A 20,666-nucleotide genomic window follows, 5' to 3' on the forward strand; every position below is an offset into this window, starting at 1 on the left:
ACGATTTTATGTGACACATGTGGGATCACCCAGCTCAGGATGGTGAGCCGTGTGGATGCCCAATAGTCTGGCTCTGGGGTCCAACACTCTCAAGCCCTGTGCTCCCCAGCATGGTGGCCTCACTCCTCAGGTATCAGAGCTGCCCAGCACCTGGTTCCCACGAGAGCTGCCAGTGAGAGGCTTACAAGGGCACTGCTTACCTCACTTAAGATTTGAGGCACCTGGGAGGATGACTTTGGCTGTTATGTGAGAGGCTTTTGCCCTTATCACGTTCTCTCAGTGTTATGAACACGTCCAATGGCTGGGCCAGGCTTCCAGTGTATGGGCACCTGTTCAGTCTCTACTAACAGTAGAGTGCTTTGACTCAAAATACAAAAGTCCCATAAAAATGGTCTAGCATGTTGAAGCAAATGTAGTTGTACAATTCACACTTGAGTGGTAAATAGTTTTATAAAAAATCTTACTTATTTAAAAGTCAGTTTTCTTGAAGGTCTAGAGCCTAACTAACGGGACAGACAAAAATCCTTCTCTAAGAACTTGGGGACTTAGAGAAGGTGAGAGAATAAATTGTAGTTATTTATTTAATCAATCACTCAGGGAACCTACCTCAACATAGTAAAGGCCATATATGACAAACCCACAGCCAACATCGTTCTCAGTGGTGAAAAACTGAAGCCATTTCCTCTAAGGTCAGGAACAAGACAAGGTTGCCCACTCTCACCACTATTATTCAAAATAGTATTGGAAGTTTTAGCCACAGCCATGAGAGAAGAAAAAGAAGTAAAAGGAATCCAGATCGGAAAAGAAGTAGTAAAACTGTCACTGTTTGCAGATAACATGATACTATACAAAACAGAATCCTAAAGATGCTATGAGAAAACTACTAGAGCTAATCAATGAATTTGGTAAAGTAGCAGGATACAAAATTAATGCACAGAAATCTCTTGCATTCCTATACACTAATGATGAAAAATCTGAAAGAGAAGTTAAGGAAACACTCCCATTTACCACTGCAACAAAAAGAGTAAAATACCTAGGTATAAACCTACCTAAGGACACACAAAAGACCTGTATGCAGAAAACTATAAGGCACTGATGAAAGAAATTAAAGATGATACAAGCAGATGGAGAGATATACCATGTTCTTGGATTGGAAGAATCAACATTGTGAAAATGACTATACTACGCAAAGCAACCTACAGATTCAGCGCGATCCCTATCAAACTACCACTGGCATTTTTCACAGAACTAGAACAAAAAAATGTCACAATTTGTATGGAAACACAAAAGACCCCGAATAGCCAAAGCAATCTTGAGAAAGAAAAATGGAGCTGGAGGAATCCGGCTCCCTGACTTCAGACTCTACTATAAAGCTACAGTAATCAAAACAGTGTGGTTCTGGCACAAAAACAGAAATACAGATCAATGGAACAGGATAGAAAGCCCAGAGATAAACCCATGCACATATGGTCACCTTATTTTTGATAAAGGAGGCAAGAATATACAATGGAGAAAAGACAGTCTGTTCAGTAAGTGGTGCTGGGAAAACTGGACAGCTACATGTCAAAGAATGAAATTAGAACACTCCCTAACACCATATACAAAAACTCAAAATGGATTAAAGACCTAAATGTAAGGCCAGACACTATCAAACTCTTAGAGGAAAACATAGGCAGAACACTCTACGACATAAACCACAGCAAGATCCTTTTTGACCCACCTCCTAGAGGAATGGAAATAAAAACAAAAAGAAACAAATGGGACCTAATGAAACTAGCTTTTGCACCATAGAAAGCAAAGGAAACCATAAACAAGACGAAAAGACAACACTCAGAATGGGAGAAAATATTTGCAAACGAAGCAACTGACAAAGGATTAATCTCCAAAATATATAAGCAGCTTATGCAGCTCAATATCAAGAAAACAAACAACCCAATCCAAAAATGGGCAGAAGACCTAAATAGACATTTCTCCCAAGAAGATATACAGATTGCCAACAAACACATGAAAGGATGCTCAACATCACTAATTATTAGAGAAATGCAAATCAATACTACAATGAGGTATCACCTCACACCAGTTAGAATGGCCATCAAAAAATGTGCAAACAGGGCTTCCCTGGTGGCGCAGTGGTTGAGAGTCCACCTGCTGATGCAGGGGACACGGGTTCGTCCCCTAGTCTGAGAAGATCCAACATGCCGTGGAGCGGCTGGGCCCGCGAGCCATGGCCGCTGAGCCTGCGCGTCCGGAGCCTGTGCTCCGCAACGGGAGAGGCCACAACAGTGAGAGGCTCTCGTACCGCATAAAAAAAAAAAAAAGTGCAAACAGTAAATGCTGGAGAGGGTGTGGAGAAAAGGGGACCCTCTTGCACTATTGGTGGGAATGTAAATTGATACAGTCACTATGGAGAACAGTATGGTGGTTCCTTAAGAAACTAAAAATAGAACTACCCTATGACCCAGCAATCCCACTACTGGGCATATACCCTGAGAAAACCATAATTCCAAAAGAGTCATAGACCACAATGTTCATTGCAGCTCTATTTACAATAGCCAGGACATGGAAGCAACCTAGTGTTCATCGACAGATGAATGGATAAAGAAGATGTGGCACATATATACAATGGAATATTATGCAGCCATAAAAAGAAACGAAATTGAGTTATTTGTAGTGAGGTGGACGGACCTAGAGTCTGTTATACAGAGTGAAGTAAGTCAGAAAGAGAAAAATAAATACCGTATGCTAACACATATATATGGAATCTAAAAAAATGGTTCTGATGAACCTAGGGGCAGGACAGGAATAAAGACCTACATAGATGTAGAGAATGGACTTGAGCACACGGGGAGGGCGAAAGGTAAGCTGGGACGAAGTGAGAGAGTGGCATGGACATATATACACTACCAAATGTAAAATAGCTAGTGGGAAGCAGCCGCATAGCACAGGGAGATCAGCTCGGTGCTTTGTGACCACCTGGAGGGGTGGGATAGGGAGGGTGGGAGGAAGATGCACGAGGGAGGAGATATGGGGATATATGTATACGTATAGCTGATTCACTTTGTTATACAGCAGAAACTTACACACCATTGTGAAGCAATTATACTCCAATAAAGATGTTAAAAAAATAAAAATAAAAGATGAATATCATGTGGTTTAAAGTGATAAAGCGGAAACATTTTTTGTGTGTGTGCGGTACGCGGGCCTCTCACTGCTGTGGCCCCTCCCGCTGCGGAGCACAGGCTCCGGACGCGCAGGCTCAGCGGCCATGGCTCACGGGCCCAGCCGGTCCGCGGCATGTGGGATCCTCCCGGACCGGGGCACGAACCCGTGTCCCCTGCATCGGCATGTGGACTCTCAACCACTGCGCCACCAGGGAAGCCCGGAAACACTTTTTTTAACTGAAGTACAGTTGATTTACAGTGTTGTGCCCATCTCTGCTGTACAGCAAAGTGACTCAGTTATATACATACAGACCTTCTTTTTTCTATTCTTTTCCATTATGGTTTATCTCAGTATATTGAATGTAATTCCCCGTGCTATACAGTAGGACCTTGTTGTAGCAGAAACAGTTTCTTTAGCAAGAATAAATAAATGTCTAAGTGCACATTTTGTTTGATATTATGGCCAGCTAAAGGTTCTAAGAGAATCAGCTATGGGGAGACAGAGGCAGGTGGGATAACAGGGAAGAGTGAGAGACTAAGTCTGGCTGTGGGGACCAGCTTAGAGGAAGAGGGAGAAAGAGATGGGGATCAAGGTGTGGAAGTGTTATTCGGTTCACTGTACAGATATCCCGCAGGTACAAATGTCAGATTGTCTTTCTCGAGTAGAAGCCAGCTTGTTTGAGGGCAGGATGATACGGTGGGTAAGAGTATGGGTTCTGGTGCCAGATTGCTGGGGACGGTTAGTGACCTTAATGTCAGTGATGTAATCTACCCCCTTCATGTGGTGGTTGGAGGATTGCATGTAGGATTTTTAGAACTGTGCCTGGCACATTGCTGATTCTCACTAATTATTAGCTGCTTCTGTTGTCGATGATGATGATGATCAAATAGGGAAACGTTTCTTTGTTCCCAGAACTTTCCTATGCAAGGTATGGTGTATCAGAGAGCTGGTACCAAATTTGGAGTTGGTAGCAACGTAACAGCTGTGTGATCATTAGCTGTGTGGTCCGTGGCACCTCCCAGCAGCAACTTGATCATGTGTAACATGAGTATAATATTTACCTTTCTGGTCTACTGAGAAGAATTCCATGAGAAAATATTTGTGCAAGTGATATAAATTTTATATAAAGTACTTTATATAAAGTACGGCATGCTTATGTATTCTCCTTTTCCTTTACACTTTGACAAGTCATTTAATTCTTCAAGCCATATCTGTCTTTAAAAAAAAAATCCCCTTGTATTTCTGAGTTCCAAATTTCACTGTCCATATGGGTGTCTATAAGGTATAGATCTATAACGCTAGGAAAGCACCTCCGTAGCAGGAAAGACAGGCACACACATCACCATTTATTTCATAGGTTAGGAAGTGCCTCTGACTGCGAGTTCTTTCAGTGTGCTGAAAAGTCCCCTTAGAATGTCTAGAAAAATTTCTTCCTTCCTCTTTATCTACATCTTTCAATAGCTCACTTTTAAAAAAAATTTTATTGAAGTATAGTTGATTTACAATGTTGTGTTAATTTCTGCTGTATAGCAAAGTGACTCAGTTATACATATATATTCTTTTTCATGTTTACAGTTTATCACAGGATCAGTATCTCACTTCTTTTCAAGACGACTTCAGTTGTCACTTCATGATGGAAGCCTACTGTAACATCTAGTCTGAATTATTATGATTCCCTGCTCTGGGCTCCTGTTATCCTTTGCACATATATATTACAGGACTTTTCACATTATATCATACTTTTTCCATTTTAACTCTGTCTTCTTTTCTAGCCAACAAACACCATCATCTTGGTTTTCCTGTGTGACTGACAAAGAGCATCCTAGGTGCCTGTTATATTTGATAGGTTCCTTTTTTAAATCGGTGAATCAGTCACATTTAATATAAACTCACTCCTTGATTTTATAGCAGAGACAATCCAAAGAGCCCAAATGAGTTGCCTAATGTTATAAAGCAGATCACAGGCAGATCAAGACTAGAACACAGGTGTCTAGGTTCTAGGCTTTGTGTTCTTTCTGGGTGGTTGATGAATGATCTATGCCTGGAATGTCAACATGATAAAGGGTTTAACACTCTCATTATGGGTAAACACAAAGACACCATTTCTATCTGAATCTTTTTTTTTTTGCCTTACGAGGGCCTCTCACTGTTGAGGCCTCCCCCGTGGCGGAGCACAGGCTCCGGACACGCAGGCTCAGCGGCCATGGCTCACGGGCCCAGCCACTCCGCGGCATGTGGGATCTTCCCAGACCGGGGCACGAACCCGTGTCCCCTGCATCGGCAGGCGGACTCTTAACCACTGTGCCACCAGGGAAGCCCCTTCTATCTGAATCTTAATGCAAGGTAAGAAAAATTTCAAAGGATTATTTACAATGGAAATGAATATGAAAATTTCCTATTCACTAGCAGTGTCTTCTTAAGGTATAAATACATTATTTTTCTCTGTTGATGCCTCTGTAAACCTTCTTTTATGGCAGTTGGTAAGTTTAATTATTTTTTGTTATAGGTGATCTCTACTGTATGGGTCACTATTTCTGTATAGTAAATTAAGCTGTAATGTGAAATTCTCACATGTCTATTAATTTTGTTCTTGCTGTCTCCAGGTTTCATTGCTTCAGACATGACATCAAGACACTCCAGTACACAGTTGTGGTTAATCACACATTATCATGAAATGGGATCGCTGTATGACTACCTTCAGCTTACTACTCTGGATACAGTGAGCTGCCTGCGAATAGTGCTGTCCATAGCTAGTGGTCTCGCACATTTACACATAGAGATCTTTGGGACCCAAGGGAAACCAGCCATTGCTCACCGAGATTTAAAAAGCAAAAACATCCTGGTTAAGAAGAATGGACAGTGTTGCATAGCAGATTTGGGTAAATTTTAAAAAAATATTTTTAAATTACTGTTTTAACTTTTGTCTTCTTCTCTTGTTTAGCCAGGTTGCATCTTTTTCCCTCCAAACACTTTGTTATGAAAAATTTCAAGCATGCAAATTGAAAGGGCTTCACGGTGGACACCTGTATATTTACCACCTAGATTCTCCCATGAACATTTTACTGTTATCACATATCCAGCCTCCATTTATCAGTACAGCTTAATCTTTGATACATTTCCAAGTAAATTGCAGACAAAAGAGCCCTTCCCTCCAGTGGCTTCAGCATACACACCAATATATCATTCACTGGAGTTCTTTACTTTTTTTCTCTTTTCAGGTAAAATTTATATTTCACATGAAATGCACAGATCTTAAGTACACACTCTCAGATTTTTGACAGATGCTGTAAAATCCAAATCGCTGTCAAGATACAGACCTTCCCATTACTCTAGAAAGTCACCTCGTGCTGGTTCAGTCCGTTCCTGCCCCAGCCCACCCTGAGAGGCAACCAGTACTGTTGCATTCTGATTTCACAAGCCTTACACAAAGTAGGTACACAATGAAATAACCTATGGAATGAATTTGTCTTAAAAATGGTTTATAAAGTTGTTCTGTAACCAAGGCAAAATTATCAATCAAAGAAAGGGAAAAAAAAAATCCCCAAACTAATTTACCATTTGCCCTGCTGGCATATCTCATTCTTATGGTGTTAGGGTGATGCTTAATGTAGCTTTAATTGCATTATAAATAAGATTATTTTCATTTATAGTGGCATTCTCTATAAAGCCTATTCATCCTAGACCCCTAGAATATTGGCTGAATAATTATGCTAACGAGAACTGAATTGTAATTTCGGTTATTCATTTCAGTGGACTACTGAGGATACTCACTCCCCTTGAATAAAAAATGGTTGCTCTTATTTTCATATCATTATAGTTATTGTTACATTGATAAACGTTTAGGCAGTGTTAGCTCTAATTACATAGATGATAAAATTGTTTTTAAACACAAGGGATTTGACATATCAGGAAAATTTCTTTCAAATAAATTTTTTTCAAATAAAAATTTTCTTTATCCCTTTAAAGTCCTTGTGTTCATGTTGAGAAATTATTTTACGGTGTTTTCCAAGTATAAGGAGGCATGACCCTAACATTTTTGTTGTGGTGTAGAAGACTTTTATGGCTGTGCCATGGCTTATGGAGCTAAGGTGATTTGAGTTTCCCAATTATTGACCCAGTATTTTTTTAATTAATAAATTTTATGTTTGGCTGCATTGGGTCTTGGTTGCTGCACGCGGGCTTTCTCTAGTTGTGGCGAGCGGGGGCTATTCTTCGTTGCGGTGCGCGGGCTTCTCATTGTGGTGGCTTCTCTTGTTGCAGAGCACGGGCTCTAGGCGTGCGGGCTCAATAGTTGTGGCTCGCGGGCTCTAGAGCGCAGGCTCAGTAGTTGTGGCGCATGGGCTTAGTTGCTCCACGGCATGTGGGATCTTCCCAGACCAGGGCTCGAGCCCATGTCCCCTGCATTGGCAGGCAGATTCTTAACCACTGTGCCACCAGAGAAGTCCCTGATCCAGTATTTTTGTACAGGTTTTTTCATCTTTTTACCTGCCCTAAGTGCTGACCTGCTTACACTCAGGGCAAGGGTAAGGGGCTTAGCAAGGGGGACTTCAGCGTTTGACACCGTGCCTTGAACGTCTCTATTGTTTGAAACTTTTATAGTAGTGTGTTTATGTATTATTCATGTTATTAAAAGTCAATTATGCCCACCTCACACAATTCTTGTAAGATTCAGAAATTTTATAAATGCTTGGTAAATAGTCATTCAAATGGTAGCTGCTGTTACAGTCCTGAGGCCAAGGGGAGATAGACAAACTAAGGCAGCTGTTGTTGGTTTTGGTTTATGGGACTTGGGGGGAATTAGCAAATCCAGCTAACTAATTATTTAATTACATTTATTTTGACCTATAGCTTTCCAGCTGGATTCACGGTTTCATACAGAAATCTGTGTTAAGGGGTCATTATTCAGGGAAGTAGACTGGTAGTACAGGAAACAGCTCCTGTGAGACTGCAATTTATATTAATTTTTTACTTTATACCTAGAAATTAAGGATCACTTGTTAGAAATTATGTTCTATTATTAATACTGTAAAACTTCCAGTATTTTAGCAAAAATACCAGTATTGTATTTTCCTAGCTTTTGATCACAGAAAAATTCAAGCATTAAGAAATTCATATCCACAACACCTAGATTCAGCAGTTATTAAAATGTTGCCAAATTTGCTTTATTTGTATGTGGCTGAGTGTATATGTTTGCAAATTCATTTGAAAATAAGTTGCAGGGCTCCCCTGGTGGCATAGTGGTTGAGAGTCCGCCTGCCGATGCAGGGGACACGGGTTCGTGCCCTGGTCCGGGAAGCTCCCACATACCGCGGAGCGGCTGGGCCCGTGAGTCATGGCCGCTGAGCCTGTGCGTCCGGAGCCTGTTGCTCCGCAACGGGAGAGGCCACAGCAGTGAGAGGCCCGCGTACCGCAAAAAAAAAAAAAAGAAAAAGTTGCAAAGTCACAACTCTTTACTACTAAATACTTCAAAGTGCATCCCCTAAATATACTTCTCTTGCATACTCACAGTTTATCACACCTAAAAGTTATTGATTATGCTTTAATATTATTTAATAGCCATTTTAAAATTTTTCCAGTTTTTTCAAACAAGAATTGAGGCACGTTGCATTTGGTTGGTCTCTTTAGTTAGTGTAATAATTATGGATTACTGGGAAAGAAATTACCTCTAAAACTTAGAAGCTTGAAATAACACAAATTTATTATCTCATACAGTCGGTCAACAGTCTTGGAACAACTCAGGTCTGTGGTTCTGGCTCAGGATCTGACAGGGGTAACAGTCATACCATCAGTCAGGGCTGCAGGCATCTGAAGGCTTGGTCGGGCCTGGAGGAACTTCTAGGATGGCTCACTCACGTGGCTGTTGATGGGAAGCCTCAGTTCCTTGTTCATGTGGTCCTGTCCACTGGGCTGCTTGAGTGTCTTCATAACACTATGAATGAGCCCAGAGGGAGCAAACAGGAAGCCATATGCCTTCTATGCCCTAACCTTAAAGATACACACACTCTCCTGCCATATTGTTTGGTAGTCCAGCCCACGCTCAAGGCACGAGGAACTGAATTTCCCCTCGTGAAGGGAGAAGTTTCAAAACACTTGTGGATGTATTTTTAAACCACCACAGCTAGTATTTCTATTCTCTATTTAAACTTCACCTTTTTTGTATTCTGTTATCTTTACTCTGTGGTTCTGGAAATGGTGGAGGGGGGCGTTATGGTTTGCGAAATGTTCGTAATGGCCATAGAATCTTAGGGTTGATTATAAAAATGAGAAGAGGAACCAGTCTGATTTAGTCAAACGCAGTTGCCAGTATCTTTGGTATTGAGGCTGAGATAACATACGTGCTATCTCCCTTGCTTTATATGGAGTCATCATCTCACCCATGCAAAGCCACGGAGTGGGAGGAGAATCATTCTCCATAGATGACTTGAGGGATCCCCGCTGGGTTACAAAGGTGTACATGGTCTGCTTGCTCCAGTTTGGCAATTTTCATTATTTTGAGTGTTACAGGAATCACTTTCAGTTGGTCTGCACATGCATCAAAAAGCAATTCCATTCTCAAATAAACCATGCACGTATCTGTCTATTACCCTTGCTCTGTGAGGAATGCTGGGTCTCTCTAATTGGCTGAGGAATTCGGAAATGAGTCATGGTTTAAGATAGTGCGTCAAAATCATTTAACGTGATAGTTGTGCTTTGAATTGAGGGCCAGTTTAATGTTCTCTGTACATGTGGCTGCAGAGAAAGAAAGCCCTGTGGGTTTGGTCCACGTTACTGTTCAGATGAGCGGCCCTTTTTTAGGTATGGAGCAGGGCCCGGGGCAGTCGGCCCTTTATGTAATGATAAATTACCTCAAAGTCCCTGCCTCACATGGTTTGAAGTTTGTGTTTGCAGTCTAGTGGGAGCTGTGCTGGAGCCTGAGAGCTTAATTTGCTCCTTGTTATTTAAGCCACTTGGAGGCTCCCATTTAACAAGTGAGTCTGTTTTCCTGTGGATTTTGAACACTGGCCTCATATTGGTGTATTAGTTTATTATTTACCCGAAACTTTTTGTCTCTGAGGTTCATCTCTTAACCTAAGAGCCTCAGAATGTTTCTGGCATCAGCCCTATTTCCTGCTCTCAACGGAAGTCATCACAAGGGTACTCCAGAGATGACTCTGGGTGTAATGCGGCAGTCACCATGGATGCCACAAGAGGGCGCTGTTCGTTGGGCTTGGTTTAAAATCCTTCAGCAGCCGTCTGTGGGAAAGGAAGGGAGCGGATTGACAATGTTGTCTTCTTCCTTTCAGGCCTGGCAGTCATGCATTCCCAGAGCACCAATCAGCTCGACGTGGGGAACAACCCCCGTGTGGGCACCAAACGCTACATGGCCCCCGAAGTTCTAGATGAAACCATCCAGGTGGATTGTTTCGATTCTTATAAGAGAGTCGATATTTGGGCCTTTGGACTTGTCTTGTGGGAAGTGGCCAGGCGAATGGTGAGCAATGGTAGGTATCTGATCTCAGATAATATTGCCCTTGTCCGAGTCCTCTTGATTCTGCTACCTTTAAAAGGCAAAGGGAATATTTAAGTACACATTGTTCCGTGAATCATGCTTGTGAAGCTGTTGGCATTTATATTTGCTTTATGGCTGGTAGGTGGAAGGCACGTAATGGCAGTCTGTCTTAACTGCAGGAGGGGAAACTGTGGTGGAAAAAGTATTTCTGCAAGAGACTACTTATTCCTTGGTTTGTTTTTTTTTATCAGTCCGTATTTTATTTTTCCTTCCTCCGTCCTTATTCTGCCTTTTTTTCCCCACCCTTCCTCCTTCTTTGCTCTTTTCCCAAGTGAGTTTTATTGTGAGAGCCTCAAGGAAATCTAAGGGTGAATTCTGCTATTATAGATATTTTTTACTTCTTAAGTTTGGATTACTGAGAAAAGATTCAGGTTGCACACTCAGAATTCACTCGTTTGTAAGAAGCAGGCTGTACCTGCAAAGTAAGTGAAGTTTACATTCAGGAAGCCCTGAATAGGAAGCTTGTGCTGGTCCTCTTATAAGTAAGCTTTATGAAACGGTGTTGCCTTAGCAGCTAGGGAAGCGTATGTCTATCGATAATTTTTTACCCATATTCCCTACAGTGAACTTTCACCTCCATCTTTCAAATCAGCCACAAATACATTGTTGAACTTTAAGTTCACTGTATTCTGAAAGCACTACATATCCTCATTCAAATAGCACATGCCCCATCTACCCACAAAGTGGTTATTATAGCAGAATCTCTCGAATCGACTAAATCGACCTTTTCATACCTTCACAACTGGAAGTCCTATTTCACAAAGAATGTGTCTGAAATTGTTCCAGGAAAACAATAGAAAATGCTATATATTTAAATAATATTCATTTTCAGGAGGTATTTTACCCTCCTGGGACCCACTGGAATCCTAGATTTGAAGTATTAAAGAAATAATGCATGAAGTCACTGACACATGTGCTCCATCCCACCTTCCACTCATAGTTTCTTGTAAGGATTGAAATTTGGGGGGTAACTTACAATTTTCAAGAATAATAGCCAGAGAGTAGGAGGTTCTGGTTCTGTGAGCTAAGTGAAATTGGGGTAACAGTTTTAGTGTGCAATAATTTAAATTGGCAAAGCCTTTGTGGTAGGTTTTTTTTCCTCCCTAACAGCAGCAGAGTGTTTGCTTTTAACACTCTTAAGGGTATCAAAGACAATGTTTTAAATTAAACATAAACATACATGCATTGTAACCAGACAGTTCTTTTAAAGTTTTTGTTTTTGTTTTTGTTTTGGATGGAGTCATGAACATTTTCTTGGTAACTGTTTCTCAATTGTTGAGAGCTACTGACTTGCATTTTGTGCCATTCAAGTGCCTTGAGAATTGTTTGCAACAGAGTGATTGTTTTGCTGATTTATCAAGTTCTGAACTTTGCCTGAAATTGCACAGAGACTTCATTTCCCCATCCCTAATAATTCTTGAGTGCCTTAAGAGTTGAAAATCAAATTCTAATTCGTTTATTTTAAACACTTTAGAGAAGGATTAGTGTCATTATAAACGGTGTGGTGGGGAACTTGCCCCAGACGAAGAGGAAGTTAATATTCCAAGGCCAGGATAGTCCAGTCCAGCTATGGGTGCTGGAGCCATGCCAGGCAAGCCTGCGTGATGAAAGGCAAACTTGGCAGAAACTTGGGCTTTGGGCTTTGTAAGAACTCATGTTGCAAATTTGTTCCCTGTGTCGCAGGCTTAAACCCAAATGGCTTTCAAAGATCAGCTGTGATTAATAGGAGTCAGTTGGAGAATAGAGCCGTCAGTTTAAAATATAGCTCAACAAATAGTTTTCTTGATCTATCCTGTGTTTAACATTATTTTTGGAAAAAATATCGTGAAGGGTAGAGGAAGAGAGACTATTTTGGTTGCTTTCTGATTTACTGATCTCCCCCTTACGTCATGGTTTAGATTGCTCCTAAAATTTTGTGGGTTGAGCTTCTGTTCTGTGGTGTGGTTTGATTTTTAGGGGGAGGTAAGGGTATGTCATGTCTCATTTTAAATCAGCTACTGTCCCTTGGCAATGACTAATTTGATATTTCCCCTTCTCTTTCTCTAGTCCTCCTTCTTCCATGAATATTCACAGGCACGCACACACACACACACACACACACACACACAGAAATCAGTTTATCCAAACTCAAAGTGTTCAGTGCTGCTTGCATACCTGTTAATATTTTCGTTATTACTATACCCCCAAACAGAAAAATGAGTAGAAAGAAAGATAAGAAAAATTTGCCTTTACCTTCCAGTATTCATGTTTCTTTCCCCTTCTTTATGCAACCATGTACATATTTTTTTACTTAGTTGTAATCATAGTGTAAATATAATTCTGTATCATCTTTTTCATTTGTGTTTTTTAAATGTTGGTCAGTCTTTTTATTTTAGATGGTCTCATGATATTTCATTAATTTAACCATTTCTATGTTGTCAGACATCCTTTTTCCTCCATGTAGACATCTTTGTTCATACAACTTTTTCATTTGGGGAATTATTCCTAATCTGAAGAAAAGTGACCTATTTGGTCAAAGAATTTGGATGTTTTTATGGCTTCACACATAACTGCCAAATTGCTTTCCATAACGGTTGTTCTAATTTACAATATCCCGCTCACCCCAGTGTGTGATGTACCTATTTCACTTTCTTACTAGCTTTAAGAACTGACATTAAAGGATATATATATTTGAAATTATTGCATACTAAATGTACCTCATTATGAATATCTTAGGGAGGTCATTATAATTATGCATCTTTGAGTTTCTGAGTCCATTATAAAAATTGATGACCAGATAGTTCTTTTTTTTTTTTTTTTTTTGCTGTATGCGCGCCTCTCACTGTTGTGGCCTCTCCCGTTGCGGAGCAGGAGCGCAGGCTCAGCAGCCATGGCTCACGGGCCCAGCCGCTCCGCGGCATGTGGGATCTTCCCGGGCCGGGGCACGAACCCGTGTCCCCTGCATCGGCAGGCGGACTCTAAACCACTGCGCCACCAGGGAAGCCCCCAGATAGTTCTCTTGGAGTAATACAGTCCTCAAGTGAACCATGAGTAAAAAAATAAGTCGCATTTTGTATTTTCATGGGAATTTTACATTTCTTTGCTAATAATAATAAACTTCCTGCTGTGTCTGTACAGGAAATGAGAGTTAAGTCCATTTTCACATCTGAAAATTTCTCAGTAGTGTCTTTTGGAATTTACTGTTTGTGTTTAGTTGGACACTGAATTTGGAATTGGTTGGAAGGAAAGTCATTTTCTCACCATTTCCAGGTGAATTTTCTATATGAATCTAAGGCAGGGGGTTTGCTTGAATCACTAGTTCTTAAGCCAGAGAGTGTGCAGCAGAATCACCTAGAAACACAGAGTACTGAACCGTCCCCAAGAGTTTCTGATTTAGTAGGTCTAGGTTTGGACCCAGGATCTCCCTTTCTAGCAGGGCCCCAGGTGACGCTGTGCTGCTAGGTCAGCGACCATACTCTTGGGATCTCAGGTTAAAATGGAATATGTCGGTCTCACCCAGGCCAGGAAATACAGACTGTCCCTGGGATGCTGACACAGCCCATCTGAGCAGGATTTCCTGATTTGTGTTCTTATGCTTCAGGTGAAGCTTCCTCTCTCTTCCAAGCTGAAGGGGGGTCCCTTTCTCCTTTGAGTCTTGTAGCTAGGCCTTGGCCTTTCTTTCAAGATTTTTGCTACTTCTCTGCCAAAAATACTTTTATAGTTCTACAGACACACTGGTTTCTGGTCACCTGGGTTCAGTGTGGTGTGAAGACGGAAAATGACACGTGGATTCCACAGATAAATGGGTGCATCATGGCTCTTCACGTGTGCCATTTAGCTTTGGTCTGATCAGAAACTTCTAGTAGCCCCATCCAAGCATCCTGCAGCAGTTCCCTCTTGAGATTAGAAGTCCTCTCTCTGGAACCTCAGCCTTCGGTGTCATACCTTGTTTGGATCCCTGTATGCAGAAACGCCAGAGTTGTTTTGCTTTAATACTGTGGTCCCATCTGCTCATGGATTTAAAAGCTAACTAAAATGACCTTCCCTGATCCTCCCGTAGCACATCTTTGACTGTGGCATCATGCAGGCAGCGTGAGCCTCTGCTATACCCTTCACGTGTCGCCTCTTTGCTGCCCACAGGAGGGCTATGTGGACATACTTTTGTTTCACTGTGACTGGCTTTGGTTATTCCATTTTGTGATGGAATCCAGTGTTGAAATGTGTCAAAAAGCACTTGTATCTCGTTGAAAAAACCCTGCTGGCTGAGCTGCATCTCTTAATGGGGTGGGGACTAGGGAATACTTGTTAGAATAAGCTTATGTTTGGCGCACATACTTTGGAAAACCTCTTTTGATGAGCCCTTGGGCTTGCTAAGGAATGGCGTGTGCCTCAAGTTCCTGAGCACAATGGGCTTGTACATGGAAACCATGACAACTCTGATTTTCTTCAGCAACTTAGTGTCCAGTGTGTTTCACGATTTTATTTCACTACCTTAGTGTATATTAAGGTTTGAACAAAGGGAAGACTCATATTAGGGAAAATTTTTAGTATTCATTCAAGCAATTTCTTTCAGGTTTGTTTTATTTCGTTTGAGCTTTTAGGTGAGTGGTTGGGGGCAGGAATATGGAGGTGGGATTTTTCTCTCACTGATTCCTGGAATTTCGTGTCCCTGGTTTAAAGATCTAGACCAAAGGAGGGCAGTCAACTGACCTCACGACAAAATAACCAGAGGCCAGCAGAACTTTACTGGGTATTGTTCACTGCTTACTGGTCTCTTTTCCCTGACACATCTTTAACAGCAGGTGTCTCCACCAAGACAAGTATCTGTGGTGTCAACCTTGTAACAGCCCCAGTATCCAGTGAATGATACATTCTTCTTCTCATGAGACCTCTACAGATAGCAAACGCTTGGAAGTCTTCTGGAGCTTCTCCCTCTAGGTCTGAGGGTGTGTGAGATGTAAGGCGTCTTGTCAAAGCTTAACTCAGAGCATGGCTGTGCATCTCTCCTAGGCTCTTTGACCTAGGCCCTTTGACCTTTCTTCTGACAACTGTCACATTAATAAATATTTTTAGTAGGGCCTGACTATGAAGCAATCTGTGAACCATTTATTTTGGCTATGCCACACTGCTGAGAATCCCAGTAACAGAAATTACTTTTAACAGATTTCAGATAATGCATTTAGTCTTGATTTGAATAATGTGCATGGTTCCATATGCTCATGGATTGTAGTGGGGATAGCAGGATGAGGTCATCACTGCCACACAGATACTTCACTTAGTAGGGAACAGAGCTGTCCTGCCAGCTCTGTTCCTGTTTCTGAAAGGAGTCAGGGCTTCCCAGCTAGTGCGCCTTGTTGGTTACAGGAGTGCCTGAGGTACTGGTTCTCTGAAACCTCCAGCAGCAAGGCAGCACCAAGGGCCACCAGAGCCCCCTAGGCTGTCGTCCCCTCTGCTGTGAACAGCTCCATCCGTTTATATATTAGTCATTTTTGATGTTGGCCATGGCTTGAAAACTGTGTTTGAAATCCTTCTGTGAGGAATGTTAAGCAAAGTGACACAAATAGTTGATATACCTTTTTGAATCCTCTTCCTACCAGGAAAAAAATGCCTCTCTGAAAACAGTGTTTCCCAAGATTCTCTCATACACATACTACCTTTATGATTTCTTTTCATATCCAAATGCCCCTTGTACCATTATTTTCTTAATCATTTAAGTCAGCTAACTTTTTCAAACATTTTTTTTTTTTTTTAATTAATTAATTAATTTATGGCTGTGTTGGGTCTTCGTTTCTGTGTGAGGGCTTTCTCTAGTTGTGGCAAGCGGGGTCCACTCTTCATCGCCGTGCGTGGGCCTCTCACTATCGTTGCCTCTCTTGTTCTCTGTGGAGCACAGGCTCCAGACGCGCAGGCTCAGTAATTGTGGCTCACGGGCCCAGTTGCTCCGCATGCGGGATCTTCCCGGACTAGGGCTCGAACCCGTGTCCCCTGCATTCGCAGGCAGATTCGCAACCACTGCGCCACCAGGGAAGCCCAAACATTTCTTTTTAAAAGGAAATTAACGTCACTACTGGAAGTGGGAAAACCAGTTATCCCATGGCATTAAATGGAAGGTAACGTTAATAATACATACACAGTTATTTAATAAGACATAAAAGTTTTGTGCTTGAACCGTATCTAATTTTCTCACAGGCCACCCCCGAAGGAAACACTGTATTAACTTAGAGTACTATCGGAAGCCCAACATGAACCACTCTCATTCTCTGTAAAGTGGCTTTAGTCGTAATGTTCCAATCTCTGAAGGGCTTCATAGTTCCTGTAGGAGTTCACTGTTAACGGCAGCTCTCTGCAGGGATGCGGACGCTGGGGAGCCTGCCCTCCTTGCCTGTTACCTGGGTGTCCACCCAAGCTGCGGTGCAGTGAAGAGAGACCGCGGACATGAAGTGAGCAGGCCCTTGTGACGAGATTAATGCATTATTCCATTTTGGGCTTGTTGGGAAGAATTCTAAATACAAACAGGGAATTGGATTCAGGTTAATGTTTGTCATTAGGTAGCTGTGAACTTGGACAAGGACGTTTCCCCTGGGTGCTCCTCAGCTTCTTTTTCTGAAGGAAAGGAAGGCTGTGATCCGCATGATTCTGACATCCCCTGCATCTGTCTTTGCCTCACCTTCAGATTATTCAAATGATGGCCAAGTCCACAGCCCCTTATCTGCAATTGAGAAATCCCCAAAGCTTTGAGAGCCCAAAGCTATTGGTTTGGGTAGGGAGGGTCATGAGGAGGCCTTGTTTCCAGAGACTTCCGTTTTTAGAAAGACCCCTCTGGCATTTCATGGGGTTTGAAGGTTGTTTCTAGGTTGTTCTTATTAATCTGCACATTCTCTTTGTGATGTGTACTTTAAAGGTGTTGGGACTAAGGCCTGGCAATTAAGGGGTTTACTCAGAACCATGCAGCAAATTAATGATAGGGATATTATTGGTAAAGATATATTTGCCCCAGAGAAGAGAAAACTTTCAGTTAGACACATGTCCAGGAAAAAAAAATTGTATAAATCAGATACACATGCCCAAAGCTGTGGGGAGGAGGTTATGAATAGTTTCTCTGATTCTTTCTGCAGCCCTTCGAGTTGCAGCCCCTACCGTGGAAAAGCGAGGGCTGGCACGGTTCGTCCTTCCTGACCACTGTTTAAGAGCCCCTCTTCCACTGCATTCCTGGATCCTCTGTTGCTTGTACCACTCCTTTGGCACTCGAAGTCCTTTGTATTTTTAGTCGTGTTTCCTGAATTCACGCTGTTCTGTTCACTGGCTCACAATTTGGCAGTTGTTGGGTGCTGTTGTAAAAGGACCGAGAGTCCACTTTTTCTCTGGCAGAGTGAGGAACAGTTGTAAGTAACTTCCTACCTTGACAACACAGGTAATTTCACAGTCTGACCCTGACCGCTCACCCTCTCCACCACCGTGTGCACTGATTTCAGCTACAGGGAGTTTCCCTCCTCTCCAACATGGGAGGATCATTTGTAACCCCTTGTCTTTGTCCCACATCACCGGCCCCCAACCTGGATTGCCCCCTCTCCTTGGCGTATTCTTGTCCCATCCTCTCCTCTTTCTTGAAAACTCATCTTTCTATGATCAGCCAGGCCCTAGCTCCCAGAAAGCTTACTTGTGCTTCCATGGCACCTGGTTTATATCTGGTATTTAAACCACACAGGTGTTTAGTTCTCTGAAACCCATTGAACACCATGCCCCCCCACCACCTCTTCTCCCTGGTCCTACTTTGTAATTTTTTTTCGTGTCTTCCTTTCCCATTATTCTCATCACCAACATCACATCTTTATTTTTATATCCCTAGTGCCAAGGACAACCTCTGGCTCATACAGTTGAAGGGACCAAAATGGTTTTTGAGCCAATTTAGGAACTCTCAAGTAAAACTTAGTGAGAATTTCCAATCTATCTTTGCCTTTCAAGATATAAAGTATACAAAGGGGTGAAAAACATTTTTGAGGTTTTTTTTTTTTTTAAACAAGATTTCCATTATCTAAAGTAGAAAAGAGAGGGACTTGTTCTCATCTTCCACTAGACTTTGAGTTCCTTGAAAACTGAGAGTATGTCTTATACTTTTATCATCCTCAACATTTAGAATGGTGTTCCACACATGGTCAGTATGTAATATACTTTATATTGATTGAAATAATTGCTTTCCTTGACCAGAGGGTGTTCCATATATAACTGCTGGAGTTTAATACCAGGTTTATTTTATGCTGGGAAAGCATGACCAACATCAGATGGAAGCAGTCAACAGTTTGACCAATGGTTGACAAAAAAGGCATAAAAGGCATGACTAAGTTCCAGGCATGATCAATTAAATGGTCTTTTTAAACTTGATTCCTTTTGTTAAAACATGGCAGTATTTCGTAAGATTAAAATATGGGAAATATAAACCCAAGGGAAAACTTCATCTTTGTTTAGTGAATTTTATTGTTGAGTCTCCCCAGATCCTATGTTTTAAAAATCCAGCCATGCTTTTTTTCTTTTGCATTTATAGAAAAATTGATGTTCCCATAACCCTTCCCAAGCTAGCCAGGCAAATTACTTCAAATAGCTGGCTGTTATGCTAGATTTTTAAAGACTGAAGCCAGGCTATTAAATATATTCTCCTTCAGAAAAGTTGAGAGGTGGTGACGGGCACAATCCTACTGTTTCTTATAAGTTCATGTGGCCCTTATAAAGGTATAAATTATCTTGCTGGTCTGTGTCCAGCTGTATTTTATGTGATGTCTCCTAGTAATACAGGTACTGAAAAGAATTAAAATATTGTTGAATGCTTCCTGGGGTCCTTACAAGAGAAGTAGGTAAGGTCTCTGAGATGAGGTATCTCAAGACTTCTGAAAGCAGTGGTTTATGCCCAGTCTGAACTGTTTACCATTTGTCAGGAAAGGTTTTACTCCACTGACTAATACACATTACAAACACAGTCAATCAAGCAATGTGGGTAAGTTAATAGTAAGTCTTAATATCAACTAGAATTTTTAAATTTAGACTACATTCCATTTTTAAAATAAACTCTTGAATCTATGTAGTTTAACAAAACTGTAGTATTTAACAGATGTTCCTTATCATTACTAATCTTTTTCATAAATGGTTTGTCTTTATGTGGGATTTGTGAGAACAACTTCTGTTAATCTCTTTGATAAATGAAAAGGCGATTGAAGCTTTTCAGGTAGCTTATAGGAGCTAGAAAAACTTAAAAATTATTAAAACAGCCTCCTCCCACCTGTGCCAACAATCACTGGTAGGTATTTAGGAACAGAAGAAAGTTACGTGGAGGAAGGAGAGAGGGCAGTAAACTAATCCACTGTCCCTCATTGTTGAGGCCTTTGATGATGAGAGAAAAATAAGGGATTTTCTGGGTCTCGTTTCTATAAAGGAAAGAATCAACTTTCTAATTCTAAATTATTGCTTTAAATTTTTCTCTTTGTGGAACTACTTTCTTTGTGAAAAGTAAGGAACTGATGTAATTTTACTGGGAAAAAAGGTTTCTAAGGCATTGGAAACCATGCAGGGGCAGAAGCTGAAATTTGCGACTTTCACGTTTGCTTGGGAGTAAGGGAAAAGTTCATTCTTTTCAGCCATTCTTCTGCCTTTCCAAAAGACTGTCCTCTGCATTTTATTTTGCGCCTTTGATCTGAGAGGAATTAATAGAGCCATCAAACAGACAGCTGTGAATGACAGAGGGTACTCAGAACATACAGAATGAATGAGTGAGGAAATAGTATTTCATATTACATTACTTGCATCCTCCCGGTTGGAGGGATTATTTTATAGCAATGCATTTTCCCCTAATCATAAAAAAAGGGGTATTTTGATGATGGCCTTGGATTGTTTGTTTGCCTCCAGCTTTAGTTGTGGCCAACTTTTTATTTCAGTTTATGGTTTGAAAACACTAGATTCATGTACCTTCTTCTTTAGGTATTTTGTCCTT

The 20,666-nt window shown here is 41.3% G+C and overlaps 1 protein-coding gene across 4 annotated transcripts in view; it reads left to right on the forward strand.

Moving 5' to 3' along the window:
• Positions 1 to 20,666, forward strand: part of ACVR1 (activin A receptor type 1) — a 131,861-nt gene that overhangs the window by 105,400 nt on the left and 5,795 nt on the right. For all 4 annotated transcript variants that reach the window (XM_032637735.1, XM_032637737.1, XM_032637734.1 and 1 more), the window contains 2 exons: positions 5,766 to 6,041; positions 10,446 to 10,643. In XM_032637735.1, the coding sequence (XP_032493626.1) occupies positions 5,766 to 6,041; positions 10,446 to 10,643 (474 nt within the window). The remainder of the gene's footprint in view (positions 1 to 5,765; positions 6,042 to 10,445; positions 10,644 to 20,666) is intronic.

Source organism: Phocoena sinus, chromosome 7 (assembly GCF_008692025.1).
Source record: "Phocoena sinus isolate mPhoSin1 chromosome 7, mPhoSin1.pri, whole genome shotgun sequence".
Classification (NCBI taxonomy): domain Eukaryota; kingdom Metazoa; phylum Chordata; class Mammalia; order Artiodactyla; family Phocoenidae; genus Phocoena; species Phocoena sinus.